Genomic DNA, 19,812 nt, shown 5'->3' with positions numbered 1-19,812 from the left:
AGAGAATTAGCCCAGAGAATCTCTCAAGTCCTCCTTCCAGCTATAACATTCTTTGATCTTGTAACAAAGGCAAGGTTTTGTTTTGTTTGAGAGAGTCCTGGGGCTTTAGATGGAGGCAGTCTGTTGTAACAGGGAATACCAAGCTGAGAGTGAGAAGACCTAAGATTTAGTCCTATGTCTGCCATTATTCTGCACAGCAAGTCTGGGCTCTCCTTTCCTGAAAAATGAGATTGGACCACTGTCTTTACGTTAGGGTCCCTTCCAACTTTATATGATTGCAGTACGGACAGGATATATTTTGTCTTTACATTGTTGTGTATTCTTTGCTTACTCTGTCTTCCAGTTAGTTATGTTCTTTAAACATTTTTTTTTTAATTACTTATTTTTTTTCAGAGGGAGAGAGTGAGCAGGGGGGTGGGCAGAGGGAAAGGGAGAGAGAGAATCTTAAGCTACGTGGTCCTCCATCTCACAACCCTGAGATCATGACTTGTGTCGAAATCAAGCGTCGGACACTTAACGCTCCTCAGTCAGTTATGTTCTTTACTGTGGTACAAAACAGTCAGCTATGATGACTTGTGCCTCTGGTTAATCAGTCCCTGTTTCCTGTGTGTGGAAATGGCCTAGTAATGTTAGAGTAAGCACTTGCCTTCCCTCCTTCACTATATGTGGTAATTCACGGCATCTCTCTGATGTCCTAAAATCAATCCTTTGGCCTTCTCTTTTTAATCTAATAACCATTTTATAGTATTGTCCTTTTAATAAGCTAGAAGATACCTAAATCATTGAATGTGCATTTTAATTTGCTGTTATAAACTATCAAAATTGAGACCTTTTTAAGACATATCCAAAATACCAGAAGATTATTTGTCCATAGAAAAGCATTAAAACTTCAGAGGAAATTAGGATTTTGCTCTTTTGTTTAGAACACAGTACTAATCAGATTTCTCATCTATACTTAATTTTGTTGAGTTGCCACAGAGCTCTAGTGATAGCTGGTAATGAGGTAGATCCATTCATACCATTATTCACTATCAGGGCGGCTGGGTAAGAGGAGTGTGAATGACTCTGGAAAGCACTTTGCCACTTGGCAGAGAAACGTTAGCACGTCTGCTGCTCGCTAACACTGCCAAAGCAGGAATTCTTTCTTTCTCCCTTATCCTCCGTGCAAATTTTAGCCATTCTTCAAGCACTCACTTAAGTCCTTTATGCTCCATGAAACCTTCTTTAATTGTTCTAGAACCTATAATCTTTTCCTTTTCTGAACTTTCATTGGGGGTATAGTTTATACCTTAGAGCTTAGTACCAACTTGTCCTCTGATTCTCTAATATATGAGTATTTTTTATGTCGTCTTACCAAAGGAACCAGTTCCTATACTTAGTGTGGGACACACATACTAGGTACGCGGTATTAACTATTACTCTTAATAGCTCATTATGAACCAGTCATGGTAACATATGCTTTATAAATGTCATCTCTAATTTCTGTAGCAGCCTTGCAGCTTAGGTTTTATCGTCTCCATTTCCATCTCCACTTGAAAGAGGAAACAGAAGAGGCTGTGTAGTTGAGAGATTCATATCACATGTTCCAAATCACTGAATTCAGTCATGTACTTGACTGATGGATGTTGTAAAGATAGTTAATTTGTTATATTATAATAATTGCTATAAGGAAAAACAATTAAAATTTTGAAAATTCCACTTTTCTGGGAAATGTTACCAAGGCATATTTATAATCAAATGAATTTCCAAATATAAAATAGAAATAAAAACTAACCATGTTGTCATGCCTTAAAAGACATTTTTATTTGTAGCCAGGGGCTTCTTTTAAAGTGAATACTTTAAAACATTTGAGGGGCGCCTGGGCGGCTCAGTCCGTTAAGCAGCCGACTCTTGATTTCAGCTTGGGTCATGATCTCAGGGTCCTGGGATCCAGCGCTGGGTCAGTCTCTGTGCTCAGCAGGGAGTCTGCTTGAGGATTCTGTCTGCCTCTCCCTCTGTCCCTCTCCCCTCCCCCTGCACTCTCTCTCTCTCTCTCGAATAAATCTTTAAAAAAAGAATCATCTGATAACTCCACTACTTTTGACAGTCTTATTTTGTATTTAGCATTGTACGAAGATTTGGGGTAGGTGTGGAAAAGCAGGGAGTAGGGCAAATAAGTATTTTCAAATAAGATAATGCCTGTTTAAATCTTAAAGGAATACAGTTTTACAGTATTTGATATGAGAATTTTTATCTGCTCTTCCTTAGGTGAAAATTAATTCTCTGACTTTTAAAAAATCCTTTAATTCTAATAGAAGTGCCTGCAGACTAATTATAACGTGTAAATTGCAAATTTTAAATTTTGAAGTTGAGGCATAGCGCTATAGGATCATAACTTAGTTATAAATTGGTTTCATAGTTAGTATTTTTATTTTTTTTAAGATTTATTTATTTATTTTGAGAGCAAGCACACAGGCGGGAGGGGCACAGGGTGAGAAAGAGCGAATCTCAGGCTGACTCCGGAGCACTCACGACCCCAGCCAAAAGCAAGAGTCAGACACTTACCCAACGGAGCCACCCAGGCGCCCCTCATAATTAGTACTTTTAAAACAGGGCCAGAGCAGCCTGGTTTTTCCTCCACTAGGCTCATTTAAAGATATAAATTATTTGCATGTGCTAAGCTCTCAGAAGATTAAATATACTTAAAGGTCTTATCCTAAAAATTGCGTTGGGTGAATTCAGAGCCCTAAAAAATGTTATGCCGGTGCTAACTGGGATATGTTAATTCAGCTTTTTGCCTCTTCATAATTAATTTAGTTTTTTTACATTGCGTCTGTCGTAGGTGTAAATGCAGACAAGGTTGGAATCGAAGCCGCCGAGATGCTGTTAGCAAATCTCAGACATGGTGGTGCTGTGGATGAGTACCTGCAGGACCAGGTAATGATGCTTTTACGATAAAAACCTTTGAACTTATTAGATTTGAATATTTGGTAATTAGATTGAATATAAATTTGTTTTATCTTATTTTAAGCTTTTTTAATTTATTTAAGTAATCTCTGTACCCCATGTGGGGCTTAACTCACGACCCCAAGATCAAGAGTTGCATACTTCCCCGACTGAGCCAGCCGGGTGCCCCAGAATGAATATAAATTCTAGTCATTGACTTTCAGAGACTGATTGGCATGTCCTAGTTCAGCCAGCTTTTAAATATTCTGGAGTTAAATACCTTAAATTTCAGTTTTCATCTTGACCTGGCTACAGCATTTGGCACAATTGATCACTCTTTCCTTCTTGAAATACTTTGCTCACTAGTTTTCTTCCTTTACTTTTTAAGCTTGTTAGAGTCGGGGGTGGGTGCAGAGGGAGAGGGAAAGAGAGAATCTTAAGCAGGTCCCACGCCCAGGGCAGCCTGATACGGTGCGGGCTGGATCTCACAACCCTGAGATCGTGACCTGAGCTGAAATCAGGAGTTGTATGCTTAACTGACTGAGCCGCCCAGGCGCCCCTCTCACTTGCTTTCTGAAACATTATTATCTTTCTTTCTCCCTGGCCATGTATTCTAGTCTCTTTTCTAGTTTGTTATTACTATTGTTTTCAACTTCTCAGCTTCTAAATTTTGGAGAATCCCTAGGCTCAGGCTCATGTGTCTTTTCTTTACCTACATTCACTCCCTCCGTTGTTTCGACCAGTGTCACAGCTTACGTACCATCTGTGCATGAATGACTCCCACATTTAAATCGCTAGCTCAGGCCCTTCTCCTTAACTCCAAATTCATACCCCTTGTGCCTGTCAGCATTTCCACTTGGATGTGTCCTAGACCTCTCAAACTTAACACATCTACTTACATAGAGAGATGCTGGTGAATATTTCCAAGTAAGATCTCTTTATGGTCCACTGTCTTAATAGATTTTCTTTTTTTTCTACCACACTTTTTTCTCCTTAATCTCAAACCAGCAATCTACATTAGAATATGCTCTTCAGGATTTCTTAACCAGTTTCTTTCTTTCTTTCTTTTTTTTTAAAGATTTTATTTTTAAGTAATTTCTACACCCAGCATGGGGCTTGAACTCACAACCCCAAGACCAAGAGTTGAATGCTCTTCTGACTGAGCCAGCCAGGCACCCCTCCCCCCCATAACTAGTTTCTTAAGACAATTTCCCTTATTTCTAGTCTCTTCCTTTTTACCTTGGTGTACTCTCTATTCCCAGTAATTCTGTATTAGTGTCTTTATTTACCTGTTAAAATGTTGTAATTTTGGAGAGTAGAAAAGTTTGTCATATATTCCAGCTTGTAGAGACAGTTGGTCTGATTAAATATATTAACTTTTAACTCTATATTTTATTCTTAAACAGTAATTGTAGAAAATCTATGTTGACAACTGCTGCTAAGCATTTCTGTACCATAGCACAGACTGTGGGTGACACAGGTTTTCTATCATCTTCTTAGGACTTCTGGAAACCTAAACAAGTAGAAATTCTTTTTGCTGTTTTGATTTCTAGTAGTATTTTCATGTGGTAAGCAGTAGAATTTTAACTCCAACTATTAGTGAATGTGTGAAATTTTTCTTCTTTGTTCTTTTTTTTAATAGCTGATCATTTTCATGGCATTAGCCTGTGGAGTTTCCAGAATAAAAACAGGACCAGTTACACTCCATACACAAACGGCTATACATTTTGCTGAACAACTAGCAAAGGTGAGTATTCCATTAGATAGGGCAATTGATTTTTACTGTAGCCAGTTTTGGGTCAGATTGTATAAATGGAAAACTTATGGTAATCATAATTGCTGTCATTCACCTGGTGCTTCCTGTGTGGCAGACATTGAGCTAACTCAGCAGTTTACCTGTATCATCTTATTCTGCATAACCATGTTATTACTTGCTTTTTTTTTTAATAAAGATTTTATTTATTTATTTGAGAGAGGGAGAGAGAACATGAGCAGGGGGAGGAACAAAGAGAGAGGAAGAAGCAGGCCCCCTGCCGAGCAGGGACTCCAGCTCGGGGCCCGAGCCAAAGGCAGACGCTTAATTGACTGAGCCACCCAGGCGCCCCGTATTAACTTATTTTTAAAGATTCATTTATTTATTAGAGAGAAAGAGAGCACAAGAGCTAGGGGAGGGGCAGCAGGAGAGAGGGAGAGAATCCCAAGCAGTCTCCCTGCCGAGCGTGGAGCCCAACATGGGTCTTGATCCCACAACCCCAAGATCACGACCTGAGCTGAAATCAAGAGTCAGTCACTCAACTGATGAGCCACCCATGTGCCCCTCTGCATAACCATTTTAGATGGCTGTTTATTATTATTTCTCTTTTGCATGCAGGTAAAGTGAGGTAGAGGGATTCAATTAATTGCTCAAGACCATATAGTTTCTTAGTGGCAGAGCTATACTTTGAGCGTACCTGGGAAAGCATACGTCAGAGCCCACATGTGGTACTGCCTTACAGAGGAAAGACGTTTTGATGAGAACTATGAAATCCAATCATAAGGGATTTGTAGTTGGCCATAAACTTAACTATATATATAACATTTTAAATGTTTCATTTTCTTGTGTTTCTGTGGTAGAATGGAATACTTGCTGAAATTTTAACACCAGCCTTCCTAACTTTTATAAAAACAGATGTATAATTTTTCGTGAAGTAGGATTTAGTATTGCATAAGCTCGTATCTGCCTTTTCTACAGCATTCTTAATTTAGAAAAGTGACTAACATGTATATTTCATCTGGAACTAATACATTTTCTTTATAGAAAATTTGGAAAATAAGGGGAAAAAACCTGCCATAATTCCCTTTTGCCTGTAAAACCACTGTTGACATTTAGGTATTTTCCTCTTAAAAGTGTTTCTCCTTGTATTTTTTTTTTACTCTTAATGCATACACCTTCATTTCTTGAGTTTTTCAGTAACGTTGCATAGTTCTATTTTCTTATAGTCTTCGTAATTTCATAAAGTGACGTAAAATTTATAACTGAATTTTACGAAGGTGCTGACCTTAAGTATTTTTAAAAATTATAAAAGTAATTCACACTATTTAAAAAAAAATACTATAGAAGTGTACTAAGCACAAAGTCACTGTTGTCCTATGCCCAACAGTTTATTTGTGTGATTTTTAATAATGTATATTTTTTTCTCATTAGAGCGCATAGATAGGGAGTGCTGGGGTGGTGCAGTCAGTTAAGCATCCAACTCTTGGTTTTGGGTCAGGTTGTGATCTCATGGCTGTGAGCCTGAGCCCTGAATCAGGCTCCGTGCTCAACATGGAGTCTGCTTGAGATTCTCTTTCCTTCTTCCTCTGCCCCTCCTGCTCATGCTCTTTCTCTCTCTTTCTAAAATAAATAAATAAGTCTTTAAAAAAAAAAAAGAAAAGAAAAAAAAGCATAGATTAATTTTGGTTCAATTGTAGGAAAAGGCTAATAGGAATTAAAGGCAAATTATATTTGATGTCAAGGGATAGTTAGCTGTATTTTTTTTACTCCATTAATGCTGTATTTGTAATGGTTGTCTTTCTTTGTAGACTATGATCTCCTTGAGAGTAGGGACCAAGTTGTAGTCATATAGTCTGCCCTTTTATAGTACTTTGCATGTAAGAGACACTGACATGTTATTTGAAATGAATACCCAGTGGAAAGTGCTGTGAGCTGGCATTTATAGCTCTGGTTTCTTGTTCAGCTTTGTTGTATTTTAACTGAGTGACTTCAGGCGAGTTGCTTTATCTTTCTGTGCCTCAGTGCAGATAATTGATCTGCAAAATCAGAGGCTGATGCATAGTTCCTTAAGACTCCTTCCAGCTTTAAATTTTTGTGGTTTTCAGTATATTTATAAATAGGTTAGAAATGATTTCCTTGACTCTTCCTATGTTTCATGTTTACATAATGCTTACAATGTGAAAAATACACACATATACAATTACATTAATAATTTGGCTGTATAGCTCAGAATTCAGTGTTCATTCATTCACCAATAATTTTCAGTATCTGCTATGTATCAGTACACTGCCACATAATACTGAAACTGGAATAATTTGTGAATATTACTATTTAACAGGGCCCCAGAATGATGGTTTTCAAATTGTGTTTCATAGAATCCTAAGGTTTTAGGCATATTTGAAATCCCTTTGCTACAAATTCAACCCACTCAGTTGTTTTGATTTTAATTGGTTTGTTAGAATAAACACAGTAGCTTTAAAAAAAAAAAAAAATCGTGTTTCCACAATACAGCAATAGATACCACATATTTCAAAGCCAAACTTGAGTTAGTTAACAAGTGAAAAATAGTGTTAAACCCAATAAAGATGAAGGGCCTCCCCCCACCTTCCTTCTCTGAGCTTAATTTTCTTTGAATAGCATATTTAGGGAATTAAATTGGCAAGAAAAATTTGAGGGAAATAAAAATCTTGATACTCGACAAAATAAGAGAAGTATAAACACTTCAGTGCCATGTTTTAGAAAAAATTTAGGAAGTAGATAGTAAAGGTGTGTTACAGTTAACAGTTGAGATCTTAAAAGTGGTAATTGCCTAACCTACAAATACCCTGGGGATTTTGATTCAGTGGATATGGAGTGGGGCCCAGGCTGCACATTCTGACGGAACTGCACAAGTATGTATTATTTCTGAACAAGAGTCATGATTCTGGAGCAAAATATTTTATATCCAGGCTGCTGAATTTCTCATGAGTCACTTGATCTTTGTGCCTCTAGCTGCTTCAATAAAATGAGTTTGATATTAACTACCTGCCCTTTTAAGTTGGATTTATGGGCTCTCCCTCCATCCCTCCTCGTATTACTTATATACTAAATACTTTTCTGGTTTCAGGCTAAATTCTCTGTGAAGAAATCAGAAGACGAAGAAGATGCATCTAAAGACGCTTATATTATTGAGTGCCAAGGAATTGGAATGACAAATCCATATCTATAGGGTACTTGCCTTTTAAATAATACCTCAATGATGTATTGCACTAATTCATAAATACTAGAAAACAATGAATAAGAAGTAACTTATTAAAGGACGTGACAGAAGTATGGAGATGAACTAGAGTGTCGTAGACTTGCTGAGAATGCTTCACCAAATTAATCTCACTTTGACTATCTCCCGAGATAAGGACAGGGAAATATAAGAGTTGATGGATATGTATGATAGCTGATTTCTGTATTAAAGTATTGAAATAGAGCATTCTTTCCACCTGAAGTGTGTTTTTCTTTCTTACATAATAGATTAAGTCAGGGATGTAGATCTGTGATTTGGCTCTGGTTCTAATCCCTTTACCGAAACCTCATGTCAGGTATGATGAGACAGCTTTTTACAAGTACTTGTTGTGTCAACAATAATATTTAATAAGCATTTTCTCATTTGTATTATTGTACCTTCTTTCCAACAGGCACTTGGTAAATATCGATTTTTGAATCTGTGGAATGTTTTGAAATCCAAACAATGAAGATTGCAAAATTTGAACCCTAGTGAATTTGTCCAAATTCAGCCTCGATATGTTTTTGTTTGGCTTTCAAAACATTCCGCGGACTCAAAATCTAATTAAAAAGTAATTGAGCACCTTGAGAACAGTGTGCTTTTCATCACACTCTGTTGTCTTATACCTGGTCTGCTTCCACGCGTAGATGACTTCCTGGTCCCTGCAGGCATTGAGGTTGTGACTCAGATGAAACTGGTTTGGTCTTCCAGCTGACTGTGCTGTCCTGCAATACAGTGAGGAAATCTTTTAAACTGGGTTCTGCTTTGGACTTTATCCAGGGATAATTAAAACGTAGTCCAAGATATAGAACCAGGGGATGGTATTATAATACATTCAGAAGGTGCCGAATTAGTCTGTATAGAACAGTGTAATGAAAAAAATTACTCCCATGTACATAATCATGATTATGATATCAGTGGCTGTTGTGGCTTTGGGCAGTTGTGTTCAGTTTGTTCTGAAGATGTGATAGTAGTCTTTGCTTGCTGTTCATGTTCTCATGAAGTAGTTAAATTTTATAAGCTCATCTGTATGACAATTGAGATGTGGAGTATCTTTCTATTCTAGAGTAAAGCTATACTTTTAGTATAGTTTTTGGAGGGGTGATAAATTTGGGCGGTCTTTAGGGTAGTATCCTTGCTGCTTCTGGCAGGGTGTGTGTTAAATAAAGGTAGGCTGGAACACGGAAATTGGGAATTTTGGAGGTGCCTGGGTGGCTCAGTCGGTTGAGCATCTACAGGGTCCTGGGATCTCACGAGCCCCGTCGGGCTCCCTGCTCAGCGGGGAGTCTGCTTCTCCCGCTCCCTCTGCTCCTGCTCGCTCTCTCTCTCTCGCTCTCTCTCTCAAGTAAATAAATGAAATCTTTAAAAAAAAAAGAATTTGGGAATTTTATAATGAGAGATTTAAGGTCAGCAGTGTACCTGATGAGTTTAGGATTAATCTTGGCTTCGATGTGTCAGTATTGTTGAGTTTCAGCTCAGGTAAAATGAAGGTGGGATAACTGCAAAGAAATTTTTGCTAAGTCCTCGAAGTGATTTGAATTTCTATTTATTTTTCCCAAATAAAATTATATTTCTCTGTTTTTTCCCCTCTCATTGTTGGTTTTATTTTTTTTTCTTTTATAATCTTAATAATGCCATGACTGCATTTTCTCCACTAAGTCTATCAGAGTTTTGTTGTTGCCAATTACACTGCCTTTCTAATTTGATTTCTGTTGCTGTCGTAATGCCTTCCTGCTCTATTTATTTATTTAAAGTTTATTTATGTTTTTAGTTCTTTCTACACCCAACATGGGGCTCGAACTCACGATCCCGAGATCAAGAGTCACATGCTCTTCCCAATGAGCCAGCCAGGCACCCCCTTCCTGCTGTTTCTAGATATACTTTGCTTATCTGCTATCTTTCACTATCCATTGAGCGCCTGCAGTGTGCTAGTCATTGTGCAGGGCAGGGCAGGCAATAATGATGAGGAAGACAGACTGTTTTCCTTGAGTTGTAAGTTGTATTCTATTTCTACTTCTGCGTCTAAAGTCTCTTTCAGTTGTTTCTCTCTTCTGTTTTTTAATACCTCTTAATACAAGTAATTCTGTTGATTTTATGCTACGTATACAATGGTCGTTAAGAATATTCTTTAAACCAGTAGCCTTCAAATGGATATTCATACCACTTGAGTTTCACAGAGCCTTCCCATGAATTTCAAGTTTGCAGATGACAGTAGTTTTTAGTGAAATTGTTTCTAAATTTCTCTGCTAAAATATGTACTTCCTCCTACAATTGAGTTGCCTGCTGTCACGGTAGGACTTTGCAGGTTCTTCTTTTTGGCTTCTTTCTCACAAATGCCGTTTTTCCTCCTTACAAAGGAAAAGTGTATTTTTTATCCATCCTATTTTTACAACAGTGCATTCCCCAGAGTATAAGAAAATCTCCAAGGCACCAAATAAAGGGACAATTTGAAATAATAGTCTCCGAAAACTCTACTCAAACTAAGATATAAACTTGTATTTTATTTTATATATTTGCATGATTTTAAGTAAGGAGGTGAAAGCATCAGTGTTTACTTTCTACAGATCAGCCTTACATCTTTAAATAAAACATTTTTCTGGGGCGCCTGGGTGGCACAGCGGTTAAGCGTCTGCCTTCGGCTCAGGGCGTGATCCCGGCGATCTGGGATCAAGCCCCACATTAGGCTCTTCTGCTATGAGCCTGCTTCTTCCTCTCCCACTCCCCCTGCTTGTGTTCCCTCTCTCGCTGGCTGTCTCTATCTCTGTCGAATAAATAAATAAAATCTTCAAAAAAAAAAAAAACATTTTTCTGATTGTTAGGAGAAATATTTCCATAGCTTGGCCAAAGGCTACTAGAAAGTTTAAATCTGGGGCGCCTGGGTGGCTCAGTTGTTAAGCGTCTGCCTTCAGCTCAGGGCGTGATCCCGGAGTCCTGGGATCCAGCCCCACATCAGGCTCCTTCGCTGGGAGCCTGCTTCTTCCTCTCCCACCCCCCCTGTTTGTGTTCTGTCTCTCACTGGCTGTTTCTCTCTGTCAAATAAATAAATAAAATCTTTAAAAAAATCTTTAAAAAAAAAAGGAGAAGAAGAAAGAAAGTTTAAATCCGTTTTTTTTTTTTTCTTTCAAACTTTGGAAGTTTATTGCTCAGTAGGAATTATCAATTACTTCTTTGCTTTCTATTCATTCCTACCATGTGGAGTGTGTTTTAGTATCTATATATTTTTAACATTCTGTAAATATGCACATAATTATTAATATATATATTTTAAACTCCACCTTGGCTTGATAATCTTTTTTGCAATTGATTTCCAGTGAGCTCTGCCTCATCTCAGTACCATAGATACATGACCTAATTTTTTTAAAAAGAGCCTCAGTCTGGGGCACCTGGCTGTCTCAGTCAGTAGAGCATATGATTGTTGATCTCAGGGTCATGAGTTCAAGCCTCATGTTGGGCATAGAGCTTACTTTAAAAAAAAAACCAAACAGCATCAGGGAACCTGGGTGGCTCAGTCAGTTGAGCATCCAACTCTTGATTTAGGCTCTGGTCATGATCTGTGGGTAGTGAGATTGAGCCTTAAGTCGGGCTCTGCACTGAGTATCAAGCCTGCTTGGGATTCTCTTTCCTTTTCCCTCTGCCCCTCTCTCCTCCCTCTCTCTCCGTCTCTCAAATAAATCTTTATTTTTTATTTATTTATTTTTATTTTATTTATTTATTTGAGAGGGAGAGAGAGAGAGCACAAGCGGGGGAAGGGGCAGAGGGAGAGGAAGAAGCAGACTCTCCGCTGAGCAGGGCGCCCGACCCGTGGGGCTCGATCGCAGGACGCTGGGTTAAACAAACTGTGCCACCTAGGAGGCCCTAAATAAATCTAAACAAAAACAAAAACAACCCAGCATCAATCTCATTAAGAGATCTACAACCATAAAATTTTACTTTTTTATTTAATACTCAAAAGACGTGTTTGTTCTGCTCAATTCTATAATAATACTCATTGTAATTAATCAAGCCAGGAGAAATTTAAAACATTTTTAAGAGTCTTGTGTTCACTGAATGCTTTAAAACAATGCAAATTAACATGCATATTTTTATTGCAGAGAAATAGGACAAGGTGAACTTTTAAGCGTAAAAATATGATCAAATTATGAAGGAATTTGAATGTATTTCCTTTAATGGAAATTGTGGATATCAAATAGCTATAGTATTTAGAGTCCAGTGGACAAATTTGAAAGTGATGGAATAGTTTTATTTGAAAATGGCCATATTTATAAAATGAAATGAGATTCTTTGCTGTAACTATTAAAACTTACGATGAAAAATTTTGATGCCCGGGTAACTGGTAAAAGAGTATTTCTCTGTATATCTTTGAGGGTGTTCCCAGAAGAGATTGGTATCTGGATTGGTGAGCTGAGTAAAGCAGAGGGTCCTTCCCAATGTCGTGGGCCTCGTCCAACCCACCGAAGACCTGAATAGAACAAACAACAGGGCAAAGGAATGTTGAATTCCCTCTCTGCCTAACTGTTGGACCCAGCACATCAATCTTTTCCTGCCCTTGGTGCTCTTAGTTCTTACGTCTTCTCACCCAGACTGCAGTCTACACCATTGGCTCTTTAGCTCTCAGGCCTTTCACTTACACCACTGGCTTTCCTGGGTTTCCAGCATGCAGATGGCAGATCGTGGGATCTCTCAGCCTTTGTAAATACCTCTCTCTCTCTCTCTCTCCGTCCCTCTCCTTCTCTGCTTTATATGGGTGTGTAAAATATACCAGTTCTGTTTCTCTGGAAAACCCCGACTAATACAACTGGTGTCACCAGAGCCTGTGAGTTTGAAGGAGGTGTTCTCTTGGGGCTGATGATCAGATCTCTTAAGAAGGGTACATTTTAGCTGGTGATGAGATGGCAGGAGCATTGCAGCAGGTACTCAGACTGTCAGGGGAGAGGGATGCCCCCAGACAGGTGCCTGCGGCTTGGCTCTGCAGGGGAGGGAGCACAGTGGGGCTATTGCTACTGCCTAGCAGGCACTGCAGAGCGCGTGGCAGGGCCAGCTCAAAGAGGCTTGGGGCCTTGGTTTGCTGCCACTGTGCTGGAGCAATCCTGACAGGAACTAGAAGGAAGAGTTTTTTCTCTTGTTTGTCTTCCGTTCTCCACCCAAGTTTCCCTTTTGCAGAACCTAATCAGAAGCCAGTGGGCATAGGAATCTGGAAATTATAATTTACGTATGAAAACAAAGTTGGACAGAGTTTTGAAAGGTGTACTTGGAGCTGAGAGACCGTAAATAGCAAGATCGATCATCTTGGTCATTCATTATCCATTTACGTATTTCTGTCTTACACAACATTAACGTCTTTTTGCTTTTCCATCTTCTTCCTCAAAAGAGAGGTCCAAAGTCCCAACAGTCACCATAGCCATTTCTGAGTAATGTTATTTTCTATTTTATTGAATCCCATCTGAATATTCTATAACATATAAATTGTAAAGTTAATCACCAAGAACAGTCCTTATTCAAACTAAAGAGGGGTGATGAGGGAGAGGGGAAAAGTAAGTAAATATATGTCAACATGTACATGACAGACAAGGGAGAACATTTTCATAACTGCTGCAGTCCTGTGCGCTTGCGTCTGCTGTACACTCTGTTCCCTGTACCCTCAACAGGCACCGCAGCCAGTCGGAGCTCTTTTCCTGGTGGAGGTCATCCCATGCCTCATTCCCAAAGGACCAAACCTTTGTGGTCTGTCTGCTGTGTTGCTGTGGTTCTGCCTTAGCTTTTACTACTACTGGATTTGAGAATACTGAGTGCCTCGAAGAAGGTCTCGGGCTCCAGACGTGGTCCTTCTCTGTGTCCAGGGTTAGAGCAGCCGCTCAGTTTACCCTTAGTAATTGGGAGCAATTGCCCCAGCAAAAGCAGTGATCCCTCCCTCGTTACTTCCGTAGCGTATGAAGCTGTCCATGGCCAGTGGAAGTTTCATCTTCCAATTCTTCGGTGCCATTGCGGCGACCTCTGGCGGAAGCATTTCTCCTTGGGGGATTAAAACCTCTAACCCAGCAACAATCAGAGTTTCAGGGATGGGAAACAAAATTTGGGAGATTGTAATGAACTGTGTAGTAATGGAGAAGGCACTCTGACTTCTACCCTTTGATCCACGTATCCTGGCTGTGGAAGAGAGATTACCCTGTATTAGTCTCTGGTCCCAAGAGCAGCCCGCATCCTATAGTTTAGTGCTCTAACCTTTCAGAGTATTCTGTCCCAGCTGGCTCTGTAACTGAATCTTCAGTTCTGCTGCTTCTCAGGGATGTCATACCTGGCAAGACCAGCACACTTGATGGGAACAACCTTATTGATACACTCTTTCAGCTGAGAAGTGAGTTCCCTGATGAAAAGCAATATTGTGTAAAACATCCGTAAGTCCGCAGGTAGTCATTATATTTATCTGTTGCTGCATCACAGATTGCTTCAAAACTTAGCAGCTTAAAACAGCAAACATTATTTCATAATTTTTGTTTGTCAGGAATATAGGATCCGCCTCTCTGGGCGGTTCTGGCTCATGGTAGCTTGTGAGTTTGCGGTCAAGCCAAGCCACTGGGTGGAGCTAGAAGTCATCTCGACACTTGAATGGAGTTAAGTATCCGCTTTCAACCTCGCTCATGATTGTTGGCAGGCTTCAAACAGGGCTTCAGTTCCTTGCCGCGCCGCGTGGGCCTTCCCACAGGACTTCGCACTACAAGGCAGCTTGTTTTCTCCGTGTGAGTGGAGAGAGAGAGGAAGTGGGGGAAAGAAAGCAGGGGAAAGCCCCCAAAATGGAAGCCAAACTCTTTATAACCTAGTCTCAGAAGTGCTATCCCATCATCTGCCATATTCTAGTAATGAGAAACAAGCCATGAGTCCCGCTGATACTGAAGGGGCCAGGATGACTCAAGGGCATGGAAAGTGGGAGGCGGGGATCGTTGGAGGTCATTTCAGAGGCTTCCTACGGAAGTCATGCTAGCAGAAACGCCAGCCATTAGGGTTCTGGAATACATAACTATTTTTTCAGAAACTGCTCTCGGTTTGCTACTGAAACCCTGGTGGAGACTGAACTTCTGATCTGGGACATTTGGAGACCGTGTAACCTAAGCTTCCCATGATGAACTAGATGTTTTCTGACCCATCAAGATACGAAGTTGGTTGAAGGCGTCAGCAATCCAACATCAAGTGGAGACGGTGTAAATGAGATCAGATGCAGAGTGCGGTTAGCTCCTGAAGGCAGCAGCTCGTTGCACGGGAAGGTGGTTCAGTCTCCTGCACACCTACGCCTGCTACCTCGCTGCCTCTTTACCACCCTGTGACCTTTGGCGGGGGGGCAGTGACAGGTTCCTGAGGAAGAAAAAGCCAAGGCCTCATTTACAGATAGTTCTGTACCGTGTGTTGGCAGCACCTTGAAGCAGCATTCCAACCCCATTCTGGAGTCGTCCGGTGAGACGGTATTGATGGGACATCCTCCCAGCGCACAGAACTTTGAGCGATACGTCTGGTTGTCCACTCTGTCTGAATTGAGAGATGGCCAGAAGGATAAATAAACTGATTTGTGGACAGTGAGTGGCAGTTTGGCTGAAATGTCAGGAAATCAGAAAACAAAGATTTGGCAGATGGTAACAAAAGAAGGTACGGGAAGAGGCATGTGGACGAGACTCAGAATGAGCATAAGGTGTGAAAAACAGTTGTGCCCCGTGTGAATATGAAGCAAGAGAGCATCCACAGAGACGAGACCTTCAATAACCAGGCGGGCAGAATGAACTGGTCTGTGTAGGACAGTCAGCCTTTTTATGCAGTTACCTGAGTGCTTGTTCCGAAGCCGCAACAGTGGGGATGAGGTCGTGCGTGGGCCCAACAACATGAACTTCCCTCGCCAAGGCTGGCCTGGCTGGCCTCACTGCTGAGTGACGGACCTGCCGATAGCAGAAACTGACAGTGAGCACCTTTCCCCAAGAAAGACCAGAAAACCACGTCATTGCAGGTTGATGGCAATGCAGACAGCAATTTGTCCTCACTGTAGAGAACTTACTCAGGGTGTGGAGCTGCCTTCCCTGACCACAGTGCTTCTGCCGGTATAACCGTCCTTATACTAATGGGAGTTGGACACAATAATGTTTCTGACCAAGAAGCTCATTTCTAAGTCATCCTTATGTTAGGAAGAGGCAGCTTTCTTTAAAGAAGGAAAGAAAGAGAAAAGAAAGGAAGAAAAGAAAGAAAAACTAGAAGGTAATGTCAAAATGTTAAACGCTGTCTAATGGGAGTTAGGGTAGAATGTATATATACTGCTGTTTGTTTCAGTTTTTTCCTATTTTCCACGTTATGTATCTGGAATAATATATTGAAATAATTATAAAGGCTATCAAAGATAATTTTTAAACGCATTCCTGAAAGATTGCAGTTTCCTAAGGATTGGTTGGAGGCTACTCTATTTAATCCTGATTTCAGTTCTCCTATTTTCAGACCACTCAGGCCCAGACTGCTGCAGTCTCAGCCAATGATATTTCTCTATAATCTTAGTGATTCTCAAACTTCTGTGAACATAAGCATCTTCGGGGAGACATAAAATGCGAACTCCCAGTCCACCCCTCCGCCCTGGAAATTCTGACTGGGTAATTCTGGCAGGGACCCAGGAAGCTGTATACAGTTAAGCCTTGAAGACCTCAGGTTTGAACTGCACAGGTCCACTTATACTCAGATATTTTTCAATAAATACAGGGCTGTAAATGTATTTTGTCTTCCTTATTACTTTCTTAATACCATTTTCTTTTCTCCAGCTTACTTTATTGAAAGAATGTAGTATAATCATACATATACAAAGTATTTGTTAATTGACTTTCTGTTATCAATAAGGCTTCTGGTCAACAGTAGGCTATTAATTTTCAAGTTTTGGGGGAGTCAAAGTTATACATGGATCTTCTGTATAGGGGGGAGCCGGTGTCCCTGATCCCACCCCCACCCCTGTTGTTCAAAAGTTAACTGTATTTTTTTTAAAGGTTTATTTGATTTTTTAAAATTTATTTGTGAGAGAGAGGACAAGCAGGAGGAGGGGCAGACGGAGAGGGAGAAGCAGGCTCTCCACTGAGCAGGGAGCCTGATGCGGGACTCCATCCCAGGGCCTGGGATCATGACCTGAGCCAAAGGCAGTCGCTTAACTGACTGAGCCACCCTGGCACCCCAACTGTTTGTTTGTTTTAAAGATTTTATTTATTTGCGGGGCGCCTGGGTGGCTCAGTCGTTAAGCATCTGCCTTCGGCTCAGGGTGTGATCCTGGCATTCTGGGATCGGGCCCCACATCAGGCTCCTCCGCTGGGAGCCTGCTTCTCCCTCTCCCACTCCCCCTACTTGTGTTCCCCCTCCCGCTGGCTGTCTCTCTCTGTCAAATAAATAAAATAAAATCTTTAAAAAAAATTATTTATTTGGGGGGGGGTGAGTGGGAAGGGAGAGGGAGAATCTGAAGCTGACTCCACATGCAGAGAGCCAGAGGACTCCACACGCACAGAGCCAGACGCGGATGTGGGCCCGATCCCAGGACTGCAAGCCAAAACCGAGAGTTGGATGCTTGACTAACTGAGCCAGCCACCCAGGTGCCCTAAAAGTTAGCTGTATTTTTAAAGGGCCCCAAGTGAGTGATCCTTGTTTAGGTGGTCCACATAACGCGGTTTTTAAAGAACTTTGGATTTACAGGAGACTCCAAGGCTGAGGAAAATCTGGGAAGAATTCAAGTAGGACTGAGGGGAAATACAGGTGCAGGTTGCTATTCTGTTGTCAACAGGATCAGATTCCAGAAACACAACCCAAAATCCTTTTTGCCTTTGGTTAGCATTGATTCAAAATGTAGCACGTCACTGCACTCACGTTACCAATCTAGGGATACAGAACAGGTCTCTATCTGCATGAGAAAGGCTCCACAACAGAATGGGTGCTGGTGTCAGATTGCTCTCTCCCAACCCTATCACAGCTCCCTCCAAAGCCAGTGGAGACAAACAGATCTGAGTTTGAACACTAGCTTCATCATTATGCGTTGCTGGTTTTAGATGAAAGGACTAAGCCCTCAGAGCCTTGGCTTTTTCATGGGGAAAATATTTTCGAGCTTTTACAGAAGTATGACTGAAGTTGAAATACGTAATCATTCTAGACTTAAGTTCTTTTCTAGAATAAAGAAGACTAGAATGTCCAATCCTCTCTTCAGCTCTAAAATTCTATGTTTTACTAGGATCCTGTTTCTATTATAAACTAAGTGAAAACATTCAGATGATACTTGCAGAAAACATAAAATCACAATGTTAAGATAAAAGTCATGAAAATAATTGTTTCCTTGGGCAGAAACTTTTAAAATAACCAGTATACTCCTCACTTGAATAATGACGGATAAGGCAATGATGACTTCAGGTGAAATGAGACCACATGGTGAAGATGTAAGGGTTCCCGAACTGAAGGCAATCTTTGGGGCCTGCCCGCTAAGGGCTGCTTATCAGATGAACCCTGTGAATGTCCTCAGTGGACTTCCTGTCATGGAAAAAGAGTGTCCATTGATGAGAAACTGGAGTTCCGTCACAGTGGCCCTGAAGTTAGCGGCTCCAAAGTGGGCTGTATGAAGAGGGGATGACGCTAAATTCCTAAGGAGCCTTTGAGCTAAAATAGGGCATGGCGTCTCATCTCGCTCCTGATGGGTCTCAGATTTCCCTTCGTGGCTGTCTCCACCAGAGAATACAAAGGGGAAAGATGTTCCTATTGAAGACCAGGAGCCTGGAATCCTGCCTTTTCCCACTTTCCCTTGCTTTTCTGGCATCTGCCTTGTCCACTCCAATACACAGTGTTTAGGTTTATGTAGACAACTGACGTTTATTGCATAGTGGGGATTCTGAGGCACAAACACTCCATAGTTGAGATTTTTTCTCAAGTGCACTTCATATCATTCAGTTGGCTTTGTATAGTTATTAATCTCCCAGTTATTCATGGTAGCCAAACAGACTCGCAGGATTTAAAGTATTAGGCAGAGGGTCTCTTTGCCATTCCACTTAGCCAAGTGGTCTCTTTGAGGACCCTGCCCTTGGGAGTATAGTTCTTCTGATGACTCTTTTGCCCTTTCCATACCATGTGCCTTTCTGTTTCGCGGAGGACTTCTCCTCACTGAGAGGTAGTAGATAGATGGCATCATGGAGTCAAGGAGAAACCGAGAGGAGGTAAGTAAATCAGGTTCAAGAAAAGGCCAGGAATGAAGTGCAATAGAAAATGGCAGGCTACTCTCATGTCGCATAGTGGGAAAAAGTTTGTGAGAATCAGGGATCATGGAGCAGTTACACATGAAGCCAGAACACTCAGGAAACCACACGGAGAAGAAGACCTGGAAACAGACCTGAGGTCTACTGCAGAAAGAAAGCACCATATCGTGTTTTCTTCTTGTTATCTCGTGGAATTCTTACTGAATGAGGGACGCAGTTGACATACTTGCCCAGACAGGCTGATCCAATGCAAGGCTGAAAAACTTACCTTGCCTGCTTTGAAAGAATTGATTCCAACCTGTTTGTGATCCAGATCTGGACCAATATTAATTCTAATGTATCTGTAGATTCTTTTGTAGCTTCTATTTGGGCAGTCATATTGTCTGTGAGTAGTGGAAATTTCTCCTTCCTAATCCTTTTTACCATTATGTTTTCAGCAATTATCTGTTGAAAAAGCATTAGCATGCAGGAATCGAGTTATAATAGGAATAATAAAGAATTCAAGACTTCTGTTATAAGGCTCCATCAATGTAGAAACTTTTTTTTATTAACTTTTATGTTTTTAAAGATTTTATTTATTTGTCAGAGAGAGGGAGAGTGTGTGCGCACAAGCAGGGGGAGCTGCAGTAGGCAGAGGGAGAAGCAGGCTCCCC

The 19,812-nt window shown here is 40.7% G+C and overlaps 2 protein-coding genes across 9 annotated transcripts in view; both read left to right on the top strand.

Annotated features, from left to right (window-relative positions):
* RTCA (RNA 3'-terminal phosphate cyclase) overlaps positions 1–19,812 on the top strand; it is a 59,148-nt gene that overhangs the window by 16,820 nt on the left and 22,516 nt on the right. For 2 of the 8 annotated variants that reach the window (XR_008958765.1, XR_008958762.1), the window contains exons 9-12: positions 2,822–2,916; positions 4,568–4,672; positions 7,785–7,887; positions 8,582–8,669. Coding sequence is in view for 3 of the 8 variants with exons in the window: in XM_057310437.1 (XP_057166420.1) it covers positions 2,822–2,916; positions 4,568–4,672; positions 7,785–7,886 (302 nt within the window). In the remaining 5 variants the exon portion in view is untranslated. Of the gene's footprint in view, positions 1–2,821; positions 2,917–4,567; positions 4,673–7,784; positions 11,012–14,433; positions 16,164–19,812 lie in introns of those variants that run through there. The other 6 variants (XM_026497531.4, XM_026497529.4, XR_008958761.1 and 3 more) reach the window with 5 other exon arrangements.
* CDC14A (cell division cycle 14A) overlaps positions 8,584–19,812 on the top strand; it is a 208,582-nt gene continuing 197,353 nt past the window's right edge. Inside the window, exon 1 of the mRNA XM_057310436.1 lies at positions 8,584–8,669. The gene's annotated coding sequence lies outside the window, so the exon portion shown is untranslated. The remainder of the gene's footprint in view (positions 8,670–19,812) is intronic.

The sequence above is a fragment of the Ursus arctos genome, unplaced genomic scaffold (genome assembly GCF_023065955.2).
Source record: "Ursus arctos isolate Adak ecotype North America unplaced genomic scaffold, UrsArc2.0 scaffold_12, whole genome shotgun sequence".
Classification (NCBI taxonomy): Eukaryota; Metazoa; Chordata; class Mammalia; order Carnivora; family Ursidae; genus Ursus; species Ursus arctos.
Note: the sequence above shows the minus strand (reverse complement) of the source record. Positions and strands in the feature narration are given on the sequence as shown.